Source organism: Mustela nigripes, chromosome 10, assembly GCF_022355385.1.
Source record: "Mustela nigripes isolate SB6536 chromosome 10, MUSNIG.SB6536, whole genome shotgun sequence".
NCBI classification, from domain to species: Eukaryota; Metazoa; Chordata; class Mammalia; order Carnivora; family Mustelidae; genus Mustela; species Mustela nigripes.
Window position 1 is genome coordinate 27,486,893 of NC_081566.1, and position 18,625 is coordinate 27,505,517.

General features: G+C 36.5%; 1 protein-coding gene across 3 annotated transcripts in view; it reads right to left on the reverse strand.

The window, feature by feature from the left end:
- Positions 1 to 18,625, reverse strand: part of RABGAP1L (RAB GTPase activating protein 1 like) — a 769,947-nt gene that overhangs the window by 345,225 nt on the left and 406,097 nt on the right. Inside the window, exon 14 of one of the 3 annotated variants that reach the window (XM_059412863.1) lies at positions 9,031 to 9,215. The exons of the other annotated variants lie outside the window; for them this stretch is intronic. Coding sequence (XP_059268846.1) covers positions 9,195 to 9,215 — 21 coding nt within the window. The 3' untranslated portion in view covers positions 9,031 to 9,194. Of the gene's footprint in view, positions 1 to 9,030; positions 9,216 to 18,625 lie in introns of those variants that run through there. 3 annotated transcript variants of the gene reach the window in all.

Sequence of the window (18,625 nt, forward strand, 5' to 3'; positions counted from 1 at the left end):
ATCTGGAGGCACTGAAGGAAGGATGGGGACATTAGAGATACTCCACAGTGACAGAGTTGCTGGTAGCTACCTACCATTATTGCACTCTACACACAGTATGGGGCACAGGTGGGTGAGCTTGGACACAATAACCCAATCCCCACAAGGACTGAGGTGCATGGTCTCCACACCTGCTGAGGCCAGAGAACATGGGGAATTGCAGTGCTCCCCTGCTCCCTGGATAGGATAGGAGAATGTGATCAGTCTCACACTTCTCTCCCCTCCCTAGCTAAAGTCTGCTAAAATGGCAGTTCTCCACTCTCCCAACCCCAGGCTGAGGCTGGTCAGCACAAATGATCATGGCATTCTCCCAGCCAGAAACCAGCACATGCACACAGACAAGGCACACTCCCTGTATTACTGAAATCTATATGTGTGAGCAGTCAAGGCATTTTCCTGCTGCCTTTTTGAAGCAGGCAAGCATGCTGTGCCCTCTACACTATCGCTGCCTTCTAGAGCTAGCAGGTACACAAGGGGCACCCCTTGAGCTCTATGTGCTGGTGGCCCAGAGAACTGTCATTCCAGAACTCACTGGGATTATAACAATCAGAAAGACAATTATTGGCAGGCCACCACCACCCCCATTGTTTTGGTCACTGCACAAAACAGCAGATAGCAACACAATTCCAGGATTCCTGAAAAAAAAAAAAAAAAAAAAAAAGTGCCTTCTTACTTAGCCTGGAGCCATAGCCAAAGGGATAGGCTTCAGGTTTCCCACACATCTAGATGCTAAAGAGGTACCACCAAGAAACATAAGCAATGAGACACCATCCTTGTGTACCTTCTGACCTCATTATAGCTTGATGAGTCTTCTCTAAAAGAAGCTTCTGTAATTACACAGAGCCCCTATTTTTGCAATTGTTACCCAGGGGACACCTCCAGATCTCTTGGTCTAGAGGAAAGCAGAATTATGATTATGGCCCAACAGGACTGTATATACTAGCATGATTTTTTTTTAGATTTTATTTTTAAGTAATCTCCAAACCCAGTGGGGGAGGGGATGCTCAAAATCACAACCCCGAGATCAAGAGTCACATGCTCTACCATTTGAACCAGACATGCACCCCTACTTCCATATTCTAAAAGCTGCAGCCTGAGGGACTGGCCTGAAAACATGTGTGAAATGAGATGTCCCCCCGCCTCAACCTTGGATCACTGACAGGTCTTTGCATACCCCAGACAATGGGGGCATATCAACAATAAGCCAGGTGACTTAAACAATCACAAAAATTCAAGAGACAGCTAAGCGCTACGGCACATGGTGGATAAACGAAAAGGATCATCATCTACACAAGCCACCCCTTTAAGACCAAGAGAGGTACCTGTTTGCCTAGTACATACAAACCACAGAAATGCAAGCAAAATGAGGAAAGAGAGAAATATGTGTCAAATGGAAGAACATGACAAGACCCCAGAAAAAGAGGTAAGTAATATACCTGATAAAGAATTCAAAGTAATGGTAAAAAATATACCCACCAAATGCAGGAAGAGAACAGATGAACGCAGTGAGAACTTTAAGAAAAGAATGCATAAGAAAGTACCAAACAATAGTCACAGAGGTGAAAAATACAGTAACTGTACTGAAAAATATACTCCCGGGGTTCAATAGGAGACTAGATGAAGCAGAAGAAAAAATCTACAGCTGAAATAGAAAGCAATGGAACTCACCCAGACAGAGCAGTAAACACACACAAAAAATTTTAAAGACTAAAGATAGCTTAAGGGACCACTGGACAACATCAAATAACCCCTTGTATTAAAGGGGTTGTAGAAACAGAAGAGAAAGAGACAAGAAAATTATTTGAGAAAATAATAGCTGAAAATTCCCTAACATAAGGAAGGAAACAGACATCCAATTTAAGGAAGCCCAGAGAGTTCCAGGAAGATGAACCCAAGGAGACCCACACCAAGACACGTTATAATTAAAATGACAAAAGTTAAAGATAAAGAGAGAAATCATAAAAGCAGCAAGAGAAAAACAAATTGTTATATACAAGGGAACCCCCATAAGGCACTCAGCAGATATCTTAGCAGAAACTTTTCAGGTCACAAGAAAGTAGCACTGACATATTTAAAGTACTGAAAGGAAAAAACTTCTAAGAATATTCTACCCAGCAAGATTATCATTCAGATGCAAAGGACAGACAAAGAGTATTCCAGACAAGCAAAAGCAAAAGGAGTTAATTACTACTAGACCAGTTTTACGAGAAATATTAGTGAAACTTCTTTCAGCTAAAAACTAATTGCACAGTTAATAGCAAGAAAACACAAAGAAGTAAAAGTCTTACTGAAAAAGGTAAATATATAGTAAAGGTAGTGATTAATTACTTATGAAGCTACTAAGAAGGTGAAAAGAAAGTAAAATTAACTAAAGCTACAACAATTAGTTAAGGGATACACAAAAGATGCAAAGTGACATCAAAAATATTGAATGTGGAGGGGGAGTAAAGATACAGTTTTGGAATGTGTTCAAATTTAAGTTGCTATTAATGTAGAATAGACTGTCCTATACATAAGATGATATTTGTAAACCTCACAGTAACCACAAAGCAAAAACTTAAAGCAAATACATAAAATGAGAAAGGAATCCAAAGATAACACTAAAGAAAGCCATCAAAGAGATGATGAAGAGAGCAAGATAAGAAAGGAACAGAGAACTATAAACACAGCCAGAAAACAATATAAAAGATGACAATAAGTTCATATCTAACAAAAATTACTTTAAATCAAAATGGACTAAGTTCTCCAATCAAAGGGCACTAAATGGGTAAGAAATAGGACACATCTATATGGTGCCTACAAGAGACTCACTTCAGAAGTAAGGACACACAGAGACTGAAAGTCAAAGGATATAAAAAGATATTCCATGAAAATGGAAGTGAAAAGAAAGCTGGGGTAGCTATACTCATATTGGACAAAAGAGATTTCAAAACAAACAATGTAATTAAGGACAAAGAGGACATTACATAATGATAAAGGCATCAATACAGCAAAAAGACATACATTTATAAGTACATATGTACCCAACACAGAAGCACCAAAATATACAAAGCAAATATTAACAGACCTAAATGGAGAAATGGTCAGCAAGACAGTAATAGTAGGAGATTTTAATACCTACCTTTAATACCTATATCAACGGGTAGATCATCCAGACAGGAATCAATAAGGAAACACTGGCCTTAAACACCACAATGCACCAGATAGACTTTACAGACGTATACAGAACTAAAAGCAGCAGAATACACATTCTTCTTAAGTGCACATGAAACATCTTTAGAATAGATCACACATTAGAATATAAAACAAATCTCAATAAATTCCAGATGTTGAAACCATATCAAGCATCTTTTCCACCCACAAGAGTAGGAAATTAGAAAGCAATTACAAGAAGAAAATAAATAAGTCAAAGAAGAAATGAAAAAAAAAATACATAGAGACAAATACAAACAGAAAAACAATATATCAAAATATGTAAGATGTAGCAAAAGCAGTTCTAGGAGGAAAGTTCATACCAATATGGCCTACCACAAGAAAGAAGATAAATCTAAAACAATTTAACTTTTCAACTAAAGGAACTAGAAAAGTTAGTAGAAAGAAAGGAATAATAAAGATTAGAGTGGAAATAAATGAAACAGAAGCTAAAAAGATGATAGAAAATAGCAATAAAATTAAGAGCTGATTTTTTTTTGGAAAGATTCACTTATTTATTTTAGAGAGAGAAGGAGATGGAGACAGCACAAGTGGAGGGAGGGGCAGAGGGAGAGTAAGAGGAGGAGACTCCCTGCTATGCATGGAGCCCAACACAGGGCTCAATCTCATAACCCTGATCATGACCTGAGCCAAAATCAAGAATCAGATGTTTAACTGACTGAGCCACCCAGGAATCCCTAAGAGCTGGTTCTTTGAAAAGATAAACAAAATTGACAAACCTTTAGCTAGATTCATCAAAAAAAAACAAAAGAGGTCTCAAATAAATAAAATTGGAAATAAAAGTTACAAGTGTTACCATAGAAACACAAAGGATCAAAGAGACCACTAAGCATAATTATATGCCAAAAACCTGTGCAATCTGGAAGAAATGGATAACTTCCTAGAAACTTACAATCCTCTAAGACTGACTCATGAAGAAACAGAAAATCAGAATAGACCAATTACTAGTAAGGAGATTAAATCAGTAATCAAAAATATCCCAACAAACAAAAGTGCAGAACAAGATGATTTCACTGCTAAATTCTATGAAACTTGCAAAGAAGATTTAATACTTCTCCTTCTCAAATTCTTCCAGAAAAAGTAAAGAGAAGGGAAAGTTTCCAAACTCATTTTATCAGGCCATCATTACACTGATACCAAAACCAGACAAAAGAATTACAGGCCAGTAGCTCTCATAGACATAGATGCAAAAATCCTTAACAGAATAATAGCAAACTAAATTCAACAACACATGAACAGGATCATACAGCATGATCAAATGAAATTTATTCCATGGATACAAGGACAGTTCAACATCTGAAAACTGATCAAAGTGATATACTGTATTAATAAAATGAACAATAAAAAATCATATGAGCATCTCAATAAATGCAGAAAAGGCATTTGAAAAAATTCAACACTGATTCAACAGTGTGCACATAGGGAATGTACCTCAACATAATAAAGGCCATATCTGACACAACCACAGCTAATTTTATACTCAATGGTAAAAAGCTAAAAGCTTTATCTCTAAGTTCAGGAACAAGATAAGGATGCCCACTATTACAATTTTTATTCAACATATTATTGAAAATCACAGCCACAGCAATTAGGAAAGAAAAGGAAATAAAAGGCACCCAAATAGGAAACAAAGAAGTAAAATTAGCACTATTTAGAGATGACATTATACAATATATAGACAACCTGAAAGATCCTACAAAAACAAAAACCTGTTAGAACTAATAAATGAATTCAGTAAAGTTGCATGACACAAAATTAATATGTGAAAATCTGTTGCACTTCTATACACTAATAACAAACTGTCAGAAAGAGAAATCAAGAAGACAATCCCATTTACAGCTATATCAAAGAGTAAAGTACCTATGAATAAATTTAATCAAGGAAGTAAAAGACCTGTATAGTGAAAACTGTAAGATACTGATTGAAGAAATTGAAGACAACACAAATAGATGGGAAGATATACCATGCTAATGGATTAGAAGAATTAGTATTATTAAAATGTCTAAACTACCCAAAGTAATCTGCAGATTCAATGCAATCCCTATCAAATTTCAGTGCTACCTTTTCTCAGAACTAGAACAAGTACTTTGAAAATGTGTATGGAACCAGAGAGGATCCTGAATAGCCAAAATAATCTTGAGAAAGAACAAAGTAGAGGTATCACACAGCCTGATTTCAAACTAAACTACAAAACCATAGTAATCAGAACAGTATGATATTGGCATAAAAACACACCAACAGCTCTGAAGAGAGAGGCCACATGTATACATAGGGTCAATTAATTTAAACAAGAATATATAGTGGGGAAAGGACAGTCTCTTCAGTAAATGGTGGTGGAAAACTGGATAGTTACTCGCAAAAAGATGAAAATGGACCACTATCTTACATCATCCACAAAAATTAACTCAAAATGGGTTAACAAATTGAACGTAAGGAACTATAAAACTACTAGAAGAAAATGTAGGCAGTAAGTTCCTTGAGGTAGGTCTTAGCAATGTTTGTTTGAATCTGACTGCCAAGTCAAGGGAAACAAAATGGGACTACCTCAAACTAAAAAAGCTTCTGCACAGTGAAAGAAACCAGGAGCAAAACAAAAATCCAACCTACTGAATAAAAGAAAATATTTGCAAATCATATATATAAGAGGTTAATACCCAAAATAAAAACAACAAAAGATGCGCTCCAATTAGAAAACGGTCAGAGGATCTAAACAGCTATTTTTCCAATGATGACATACAGATGGCCAAGGGGCACAGGAAAAGATGTTTCTCATCACTAATCATTAAGGAAATGCAAATCAATACCACAATGAGACATTACATTACACGAATCATAATACCTAATATCAAAAGGACAAGAAATAACAAGTGGTGACTAGGATTTTGGATAAAGGGAACCTTCATGCACTGTTGGTGAGAATGTAAATTGATGAAGCCACTATGGAAAACACAGAGGTTCCTCAAAAAATTAAAAATACAGCAACCATATAATACAGCAATTCCACACTATTGGATATCTATCCAAAGAAAATGAAAACACAAATTTTTTTTAAAAAATGCACTCCTCTGTCTGTCTGCAATATTACTTGACAATAGCCAGGATATGGAAGGAACAAACCTAAGTGTCGTCAATGGATGAATGGATATAAAAGATATGGTATATACATACAATGGAATACTACTTGGCCATAAAAAAGAATGAAATCTCTTTATGACATTATGGATGAATCTTGAGGGTATTATGCTAAGTGAAATAAATGAGACAGAGAAAGACAATACATGATTTCATTTATATGTGGAATCTAAAACAAAAGAAACAAGGAAAACACAGACTCACAGATACACAGGACAGACTGGTGGTTCCCAGAAGGGAGGAGCAAAATGGGGGAAAGGGTCTATGAAGTACAAACTCCCAGTTATAAAATAAATAAGTCATAGGGATATAATGTACAGCATGGGGAATACAGTAAATAATATTGTATTAATTTTGTAAGGTGATAGATGGTAACTAGACTTAAGAGTAGTGACCATTTCACAATGTATAATAAGTATCTCATCACTATGTTGAACACCTAACAATAATATATGTTAATTATGCCTCAGTAAATATAAAAAAAGAAAAGAAAAAAAAACTTGATTAAACCACATGAGATTTTTTAAAAAATGAAGCACCATGGGTTGGCAATGCTTGGAATAAAGAAAAAAGTTGTAGCACTAGCAGAAAAAAAATTAGGGAAAACAAATATCTCTGTTATAAAACTAACTCTATCCTTTTAAGAAACCCTCCTCTAAAACCCTTACGGATTCTACCCTGAACACTCCTCCATAACTGCTTATTAAGGTTACACTAACCTCTAAATTGATAAGCACAAAAAATACTTTTGCTCATGTGGTATGAGGTGGACAGTGAAAGAAAACTAAGCATTTCTTGGGATGCCTGGGTGGCTCAGTCAGTTAAGCCTCTGCCTTTGGCTCAGGTCCCGATCTCAGGCTCCTGCTCAGCTCCATCTCCTCCTGGCTCATGCTCTCTGTCGCTATCTCTGTCTCTCTCTCTAAAATAAATAAAATCTTAAAAAAAAAACCAAAAACAAACAAACAAAAAAAAAACCTAACCATTTCTTCTTTCTTTTTTTTCTAGGTATGAGAACTTCTATGATTTATTTTCTTAGCCACTTTTGAATACACAGTACAGTATTGTTAACTACAGTCACCACGCTGTATGTTACATCCTGAGGACTATTTATTTTATAACCCGTTCCTGTTTTCTCAAACCTCTTCCCCCATGAGCTCCATTTGTACCTCTTGCCTGATTCCCCTCTCAACTCTTTTTCTGTAAAATTCTTACATGTTCTCAGCCCTTTTTCCTTCTTAACGAACACTTTCTTTGTGTGGTTTTGTACATAGAAGGCTTCAGCTTTAAGGCTTTCACTAATAATTCTCCAATTATGTGTCCAATCTCCAGGCCTACATTTTAAATTATCTACTGAACAACTCTACCCAGTTGCCCTACAGGGTCTTGAAGCTCTGTGTCCTAAAAAACTCGCCATCGTTTTCCTAAAGCGTTCTTTTCCTCTCATGTATTGTTCCATTGTGGCAAATGGTACCACTCTCTGTTTAGACCTCCAACCAGAAATCTGAGAGGCCCCACATATGCAACCTCCTACCAGTTTTGTCAACATCATTTACAAAGCACTACTGTTTACTTTATTGACCTTCAAATTCCTCAGCATTTCCCCATTTCTATTCCCCCATCTTATTTCAGTACCTGAGCCTCCTCTCCGTAGATTATAGACTTTTATTTTATTTTATTTTTATTTTTTTAGGATTTTATTTTTAAGTAATCTCTCCACCCAATGTGGGGCTTGAACTGAAAATCTCAAGATCAAGAGTCACACACACTGCCTATGGAGCCAGCCATGTGCCCCACAAACTTTTATTTTAAAAAATAGATTGAGACAGAATTCACTTACCAAAAAATTACCATTTAAAATATGCAATTCAATGGTTTTTAGCATATTTGCAGAGTTGTGCAATCATCACCACAGTCTAAGTTTAAAACATTTTCATTATCCCAAAATAAACCTCATATCCGATAGTCATGTCCTCTCACCTCCCCCACCCGTTAGCCCAAGCAACCTTTACTTTATGACTCCATAAATTTGCCTATTCTTGACATTTCATATGATCTTATACAATATGTGGTCTTTTGTAACAGGTTTCTTTCATTTGGCACAATGTTTTCAAGGTCTGTCCATATCGAAGCATGTATAAGTACTTTACTTTTTATTCCTCAATAATACTCTATTGTATGGATATGCCACATTTTATTTATCCATTCATCACTTTTCAGACATCTAGGTTGTTTCTGCTTTTCGGCTATTGTGAATAATGCTGCTATGAACATTTGTACAAGTTTTAATGTGAACGTATTTCCAATTCTCTTGGGTATATACCTAGGAGTGTAATTTCTAAGTCATAAGTAATTCTTCAACCTTTTGAGGAACCCCTGGATGGTTTTCCAAAGCAGCTATAGCATGTTTACATTCCCACCAGCAGTGTATGAGGGCTCCAGTTTCTCCACATAGTTATGAATACTTAACTTTAAAAAAATTTTTGTAGGGGGGGCAAGTAAGCATGAGTGGGGGAAGGAGCAGAGGGTGAAGCAGACTCCCTACTAAGTAGGGGCTGACGAGGGGTTTGATCCCAGGACCCTGGCATCATGACCTGAGCTAAAGGCAGACACTTAACTGACTAAGCCACCCAGATGCCCAAATACTTACTTTTTGATAACAGCCCTCCTAAAGGGTATGAAATAGTATCTCACTGTGGTTTTGATTTGCATTTCTCTGATAGCTAATGATGCTGGTTATCTTCATGCAGTAGTTGGCCATTGGTATAGCTTCTTTGGAGAAATATCTATTCAATTCCTTTGCTCTTTTTTTTTCAGTTGATTTTTTTTTCTTCCTATAATTGAGTTATAAGAGTTCTTTTTATATTCTGGATAATAGACTTTTATTAGATAGATGATTTGCAAATATCTTCTCCCATTCTAAGTTGTATTTTCACTTTCCCAATGGGGTCTTTTGATGCACAGAAGTTTTAAATTTTGATGGAGTCAAATTTATGGGGTTTTTTTTGTTATTGTTGCTTGTGCCTTTTTTTTTTTTTTAAGATTTTATTTACTTATTTGAGAGAGCACGAGCATGAGTGGGGGGAGGGGCGACAGGAGAGGGGAGATGGAGTACACAGACTACCTGCTGAGCAAGGACCCCCCCCCCTGCCCCACCCACCCAATGCAGGGTTCAATTCTGGGACCCTGAAATCATGGCCTGAGCTGAAGTCAGATACTTAATGGACTGAGCCACCCAGGCACTCCTTTTACTTGTGCTTTTTGTTTCAGATCTAAGAAAATATTGTCAAATCCAGGATCATTAAGATTTATCCTAATGGGGGCACCTGGGTGGCTCAGTGGGTTAAAGCCTCTGCCTTTGGCTTTGGTCATGATCTCAGGGTCCTGGGATGGAGCCCTGCATCAGGCTCTTGCTCAGAAGGCAGTCTGCTTCTCCCCCTCTTTCTGCCTGCCTCTCTGCCTACTTGTGATCTCTGTCTGTAAGATAAATAAATAAAATCTCCAAAAAAAAAAAAGATTTATCCTTATGTTTTCTTATAAGAGTTTTTACAGTTTTAGCACTTACATTTAATTCATTGATCCATTTTGAGTTAACTTTTGCATATGGTGTGAGGTAGGGTCCTATTATAACCTTTCAACCCTTCTACCATCCTTTGGTTTTGCAGCCAAAATGATTTTCTTAAAAGCAAACAAGCAACAATTCCTATCCCATTATCATGTTTATGGGCCTCTAAAATGCTTTGTCACATCTACTGCAGGGATTCTTAACTTTGTGAGATTAGAGAATTTGATGAAAACTATAGACCCTTTCCCTAGCAAGAATGTATATGAATGTACATATGCATATGTAACTAACACACACACACACACACACACACTTTTGCATGTAATTTCAAGGATTCACAAATGCATTAAAACCCATCCAAGGACATCCAACTAGCCCAAAGAATAAAGTCTAAACTCCTTTGTACTTCCTTTGCCATTCAGTGACCCTCAAGGGGAACACTGTCCTGCCCTATCATTTTAGCCTCCTGTCATCCACTCTCCAAACTGGTTTCCCACAGTTTAGTCTTAAAAGCTCTCTGACCCTATCCAATATGTCAGGTTACATTAGAATCACATTTCTTTGCACACACATGCTATGCCTTCTAGCCAAAACATATTCCTCCAGCTCACATTAAGTGTGATACCTATGCAAATGTACTTGTTAAATCTGAAAGTGGACTTAGCAAATGTTAGAAAATGAGGACTTGATACTTTATTTCTAGAAATTAGACTTAAATAAATGACTATGTTATATCTGCATTTTTCATTCAGTAGTAAAGTTTGGAAAACCTATTAAGTATAGGTATGAAATTATGTAGCAGATGTAAGACAATTTCCAAGTAATCATAAGTCTAAGAGAATATAAACTGATTGATCACAGAACCATCTTAGTTTTGTAAGTTCCTCTTATAAGATTTTAAGAAGATCACATTGGTTGAAGTATCAATTTTTTTTTTTAAGATTTTATTTGTTTATTTGACAGACAGAGATCACAAGTAGGCAGAGAGGCAGGGACAGAGAAGAGGAAGCAGGCTCCCTGCTGAGTAGAGAGCCTGATGCAGGGCTTGATCCCAGGACCCTGGGATCATGACCTGAGCTGCAGGCAGAGGCTTTAACCCACTGAGCACCCAGGCGCCCCTGAAGTATCAATTTTAAGGAAGTGGTAACATAACATAGAAGATTGTATCTCAGAAAATATAATGTCTCTGGAAAAAGAGATTCAATTAAAAGGGTTACTAAATTTTCACCTACATACGTTCATTCAACCCTATAACTATCTTTTCTAGATATCACTTTAAAGTGCACCAATTTATCTATATTTTGTTGAAATTAACATTACCATTTTGGGGTATGCATCTAAAGGGAAAAAAATCACTATCTGAAGAGATATCTGCAGCCCTATGTTTACTGCAACTCAGAATAGCCAAGACACAGAAACAGGGATGACTGGGTGGCTCAGTTGGTTAAGTGTCCAACTCTTAATATCAGCTCAGATCATGATCTCAGGTTCCTGGGATTGAGCCCCATATCGGGCTCTGTGCTCAGCAGGGTGTCTGCTTGAGGATTCTCTCTCACTCCTTCTGCCTCTCCCCTCACTCATGTGTGCATGCTCTCTCTCAAATGGATAAATAAATCCTTTTTATTTTTATTTTTTTTAAAGAACAGCCAAGACAGAAAAACAACCTGAGTGGCCATCAGTAGATGAATGGATTAAAGAAATGTGGCATATATACACAACAGAACATAATTCAGCCATAAAAAAGAAAGAAGTCCTGACATTTGTGACAACGTGGATGAACCTTGAGGATATTGTGCTAGGTGAAGTAAGTGAAAGAGAAAAACACAAATATTGTATGATGTCATTTATATGTGGAACCTAAAAGAAAAAACCAAACTCAAAGAAACAGATCAGTGGTTGCCAAAGTGGAGGGTGGGAGTAGAAGTATGGGAAATGGGTAAAGGTGATCAAAGATACAAACTTTTAATTATAAGATTAATAAGTTCTGTAGATCTAATGTATAGCCTGGTGACAATAGTTAACAAGACTGTATTGTATATTTGAGGGGCACCTGGGTGGCTCAGTCAGTTAAGCATCTGACTCTTGATTTCAGCTCAGGTTGTGATCTCAGGGTCATGGGATTAAGCCCCACATTGGGCTCTGCACTCAGCACAAAGTCTGCTTGATTTTCTCTGCCTCTACTTCCTACTCCCTCTCTCCCTCAAATAAAATCTTATAAAAAATACTGTATTATATATCTGAAAGTTGCTAAGAGACTAGATCTTAAAAGTTCTCATCATAAAAAAAATCTTTGTCATCATGTGAGGAGATGGATATTAACTTAATGTGGTGACCATCTTATCATATATACATAAATCATTAAGTAGTACCTAAACCATTAAGTTCCACACCTTAATACAATGTTAAATGTCAGTTACATCTCAATAAAACTGGAAAAAAATGCAAAACTAACAGCAAAAAGGATAAAAACTATTCTCTTAAAACTGAAATCAAGTGCTCACAGTTTTATGAACTGGGAATCAACCCCTAAGAATCAAGACAGAACAAAGAGTTTCGAAAGTTAGAAGTAGGTGACAGGAAAAATTCAGAAAGATCAATGTAAAATAATCAAAGAGGAACTGGGTCAACTTCAAGGAGGAATAAACAGTCACCAAGGGTAGTATGCAAGGACTGCCTGTATCCTGAGGAAATTCCACATGAAATTTGAGAAACTAAGGGTAAGCGAAGGCACAAGAATAAAGAACTATATTAGCAGGAAGCCAAGAAGTTCTTTTTTTTTTCCTGAAAAATCTGTAACTTCCTATACTTACAGTCTTATACTAACTTCAAATCTCTAATGGAAAATGTTATGAAACACAAATATTGGCATTTTTAATCCCTTATTAGGAAACATTAGAAACAAATTAACAGATTGTGAAATTAAATTTCACTGTTTCCTAATTAGATATATCTTATCTTTTTGCTTGAAAGGTGATTTTGATTGGGGTTCACTACTTGGAGTGTGAGAATATGTATTAATTAGGGAAAGGTACAGAAAAAATGAAATGTTGGTAATTACATGCCAAGACATACATAATGTCAACTCTTCATCAAGGTTCAGACAAAATTACAAATACAAAGACTTTGGTAAGTAAAATGCAAATCATTGCATAAACTTCATATTATTAAAGCACTCTGACAATAATGAGTATAATAAACTCACTGCCTATTCACTGCAAAAAGAAAATTAACTTCTTTACACAAATTTCCTCAATTTGTGACCTTCTGTGTAGAAAAAAAATAAAGTACTTCAAAAGTCATAACTGCAAGTAATGATACAGAGAAGGAATCCTATGCTTTTTATACTTCTTTATGATTTTTTTAAAATCTTAGTTTTACAGAGCAATTTTTTTTAATTATACGACATAATAAAATATCCAAAAAGGCAAGCATAAGCTATTTTTATTTCTTTTTTATTTTTTATTTACAATTATATTTATTTCAACATATAAAAGAATGGTGTTCCCATTATTTAAGATGTTTCCAACTAGACAATGTTTTCCTCAACATTTAACCAAGTGTTGGCAATTGAAATAGAAGTTCAATGTGATTAGTTAATTAAGATTTCAAAGAACCTGCTTCTCCCTAGAGGGTCAGCTAATTTCTCATTTATAAGCCCATTTATAACTCCAGCTCTGAGAAATGGTCCTAATAAAATTCACAGTTAAGTAGGCCTTCAAATGCATGCCAGCCATTAACATTTGGGCTGCCTGCTGCTAGCAAAATATTAATATTTGATGCTACAGCATTTTCATTTTATAAGACTATTTAGCATAAACCTGTTTCAGGGTCTTATGAAACAGCTTTCTTTATGTGTTAAACAGATTAAATTCAGGTTGTAATGGTTGGTTTTAGAATGACTTCAAAATACTTCAGTTTATAGCCACTAGGAAACTATGTATTTTCTGATTAGATTATTGGCTATATTCCCTTCAGTAGCTGTAGGAGGATATACTATTTTTAGGACAAAAATAACTTATTGAAGGGTCCTCTGAAAAGGAAAGAGAAGAGGAAAAAAGAGCCAAGAAAAGCGCTAGGGAGAAGGGAGCAAACTGAAGGAAACAAAACTACTTCCCCTTGTTACAGAATTTTCCAGTTTCTCCAGCACTTGGTATCTATTACTATCTCATCTAATGCTTGCAGCTGTCCAATGAGGTGCATGGACCATGATTATACCATACTAAAGATGAGGAAACAAAAGCTCCAGATGAGTGAAATCACACCGTGGCCACATGGCAAGAAAATGGGAAAATAAGATTGGAATCCCAGGCCTTGTGATAAAAGGAAGACTTTGTGCATTAATTCATCTAATATCTGCGCTACTTCTTAAATCTTCAAGAACATAAGGTATAAAGGGCCTGTGTGTGTGTGTGTGTGTGTGTGAGAGAGAGAGAGAGAGAGAAGAGAGAGGGGGGGAGTGAGTGTGGGGAGGGAGAGGGAGGGAGAGAGACAGAGAAAGAGAGAGAAGCACTGTAGGTAGAAGGACTGGTATGAATTAGTCATGAAAGGTGGCTCCCGAGTGGCTCAGTGGGTTAAGCCTCTGCCTTTGGCTCAGGTGAGCAGGGAGCCTGCTTCCTCCCCTTCTCTCTCTGCCTGTTGCTCTACTTGTGATCTCTCTCTCTGTCAAATGAACAAATAAAATCTTAAAAGTAAGGCATGAAAGCACAAACACTGTTTACTGGATTTTTTCCTCCCTTAGATCGGAACCTCTCTGAGGTTTAAGTGGTGAACACAGGCATATTCCTTGTGTTCACCACTTAAATCCCCAGGACCTAACAAAGAGAACCATAAATACTGGCTGCACAAATGACTGACAAAGAAAGCAGAAACTAAAAGAGAATGATGATAGGGGCATCAAAAGGAGAAGAATGTGTTAAGAAAGAGTAGCTAGTATCAAATGTCACAGACACATCTAAAGAAGAATCGAAATACCTCCCTCGGATAAAACAAGGAGACTAATGCTGGCCTGGTCAGGTTGGGGTGGGTGGGTGGTTTCTAGTAGAGTGATGGAGGGAGACAATCAATGCCCTGCAGATGAAGTCTTTGTCTCTTCTCTAGTATGTTAGTGAGAGATGGTTAAATAGTTGGAAATTATTTTCTGTCCCAACAAGGATCAAAGTGGTGTTTCTCTGAGTTCTAGAGAAATAGAGGGAGAGAAGAAAAAAAGATAAGCCAAGGACCAAATATTATATCCAGGCAGAAAGTTATCCAGGCAAGATAAAAACTCTAGAAACAGGGACGCCTGGGTGGCTCAGTTGGTTAAGCAGCTGCCTTCGGCTCAGGTCATGATCCCAGCGTCCTGGGATTGAGTCCCACATCAGGCTCCTTGCTCCGCAGGGAGCCTGCTTCTCCCTCTGACTCTGCCTTCCACTCTGTCTGCCTGTGCTCGCTCTCACTTGCTCTCTCTCTGACAAATAAATAAATAAAATCTTAAAAAAAAAAAAAACCTCTAGAAATAAAGAGGTAGAAAACAAAAGAGAGAATCCATCTCACCCTTCCTTCCCCCCAGTGAAAAAAGTTTAGTTTCTTATGTGCAAACAGTGAAGTCAGACCTTGGGCTATTTTCATTTCTCTTTGTACTATTTTATTTATTTATTTATTTTTTTAAAAAGATTTTATTTATTTGTCAGAGAGAGGGAAAGAGAGCGAGCACAGGCAGACAGAATGGCAGGCAGAGGCAGAGGGAGAAGCAGGCTCCCTGCCGAGCAAGGAGCCCGATGTGGGACTCGGTCCCAGGACGCTGGGATCATGACCTGAGCCGAAGGCAGCTGCTTAACCAACTGAGCCACCCAGGCGTCCCTCTTTGTACTATTTTAATAGGAAAAATAAAACATGGCCAAAAATTAAACAGCACAACAGTCCATCAGATGTTTGATAATGATACCCAAGAAGAATATTTCAATAGTTAAAAAAAGATGGGGCACCTGGGTGGCTCAGTGGGTTAAAGCCTCTGCCTTCGGCTCAGGTAATGATCCTAGGGGCCTGGGATCGAGTCCTGCGTTGGGCTCTCTGCTCAGCAGGGAGCCTGCTTCCCTTCCTTTCTCTCTCTGCCTGCCTCTCTGCCTACTTGTGATCTCTGTTGTCAAGTAAATAAATAAATATATCTTAAAAAAATTTTTTTAAAAAGCAGGAGTAAATTATCATTAAAAAAATAGTTAATAAAAGATGCCTCACCAATATCTATAGAATGATAACTACATAGTGTCTTCTTCTAGGTAAGAGAAATAACATACCACTTTAATAAGTGATTGCTCTACATGCACAAAAGCAAAATGGACACAATTTAAAAGAGGAGCTATATTCTCTGAAAACTGTTGATACCTCCCTTCTGTTTAAGGCTTCAACCTTCACATCAATAGGAAAAACAAATTTCTTTATTCTTTGCTCTATCAAAGAATAAAAAGATTAGTCCTGAGATCTAAGAAGGTTGTTACTTCCATTAAGTTAAGAACAAGATCAATATGAACCTTCAGACATGGATCAATAAGAAAAAATGGAAAAGAGATTTTAAACTTTATTGTCAAAATGGTAATGTGGAAAGCTAGAAAGAAGGAGGTTTTCTAACAAACTGAGTCACCATCTTTACTTTTTATATATTAGTATCTATTTTGTACTATATGTGAGGGAATGTATAGTTATTTGCTTAAAGTCCATTAATCAGAGCAATGCCAGGAGAAAATGATTAAAATTTGTGCAATTCTTAATTGCAGAATAATTATTTAAAAAAGCAAATTTATTACTTTCAATTTCCACCAAGTAACAGAAAGGTCCTGGGGGACTTGCTGTAATGACCAGATAAGGCTGTCTGCAATTAGTATGCCTCTTATATGTATGTTAATCAGTATTCCAACCACTGAAGGCTGCTCAGAAACATTTTGTTCTTTTAACCATTTAAAGCATTCCCTTTCTCATCTTGCTCACATTATTAGTTCACACAGGCAATAAAGAAAGAATTCCGGTATCAAAGTAAATTTCATTTTAGGCATTGTTCCCATTCCTTATAGGGGTTTAAATTAATGAGGTCTTTACTAAGTTTGGTTTTTACCTTTTTTTAAACTCTCAGCCTTTTGTTTGTTTATTCTTATTATTTTTTCCTTTCAATAGCTTATTATGGTAAAAGAAGATAGGACTAGTTTGAGACCCATGGTGGCCATTTCTTATAACTTCTAACTACTTTTCAGAAGCAGGAATAAGAAAATCATTGGGAGGCCAAAAAGTCTACCATGACATTGTGAGATAATTGATCAAATCTCTTAAGGATGGATACATGTTCTAAAAGAAAAGATGCCAGTATCTTAAAAAGTACCTAGTATAAACCCTGGTATTCAGTAATTATTATTATTATTATTATTTAATCTTAAGAGCAAGGACCTCCTCTTTTATAACCACATTACAATGACCAAAACCAAAAAGACATTAACATTTTTTAATGTAACATCTTTAAAGCCAGATTTAATTTCAAATGGCCATGAGCACTGGAAAATGACCTTGAAAGTTTTGCAAATACTAAAATCAGTGATTTTTAAAAAAATAATGACACTGAAAATTAAATTAAAAATTAAATTAAATTTAATTTAATTAAAAAAAAGAATGGCAAAATGAAATGAACACTGGCTTGGGATTCAAGAGGTTCTGCCTTTTTTGTCACTGCTTATTACTGGGCTTTAAGACAGTCACTTAATCTCGGGATCTCAGTCCACTTAACCACAGATGAAGGAACTGGCTTAACTAACCACCAAAATCTCTCCCAGTTCCAACTTGTTTTCATTCTGCATAAAGGTTACTAAAGGTGAAAATGACTGTTTTTCAATTCAAAAGTATGAAATCTTAAGCTTATTTTTCTGCCTTAAACTTTGCTGCCAAAGCCGTACAGCAAGTTATAACCGAGTGTGTCCATTCTCTTGAGCCTCTAACATTGGCTGAGAAATAAGGCCTTTTCAAACAATATGTTTTGGAATGCCTGGGTGGCTCAGTTGGTTGGACGACTGCCTTTGGCTCAGGTCATGATCCTGGAGTCCCGGGATTGAGTCCTGCATCAGGCTCCCAGCTCCACGGGGAGTCTGCTTCTCCCTCTGACCTTCTCCTTGCTCATGCTCTCTCTCATTGTCTCTCTCTCTCAAATAAATAAATAAAATCTTAAAAAAAAAACTTTAAAACAATATGTTTTGACTTCATTTAAAACATAGTAGTAGAGGCTTTAAAGAAAAAAAAATTAAGATGTTACATGAAAATAGGCCAAGTATAATAACATCTAACATTTGTACAGTTCCTTAAGCTTTATAAGGAACTTTCACATATTATTTCATTTCATCTTCTCAACAAGATACAGAGCAGTTATGTTTCCCATTCTGCAAAAGGTAAGTTCGGACATGGCATTAGGATTGGGAGATTTCTTACTCTACAGTCCATGCTCTTTCCATTACACTACAGTACTCAAATGTACATAAAACTACCCTTGATCTCACCTTGAGTTAGTAGCAATGCTTCTTAAAATGCTTAAATATAAGCCATCACAGTCCCATTAGATTAGGAAAGCAGAGCAAAAACTTTGCCTATAGTATCTCAAAATTTCTTTAACCCACGAGCTACCTAGGCATCCCAGTACCTAAAAATTTCTTAATTTTTATTTGTTTAAGCTGT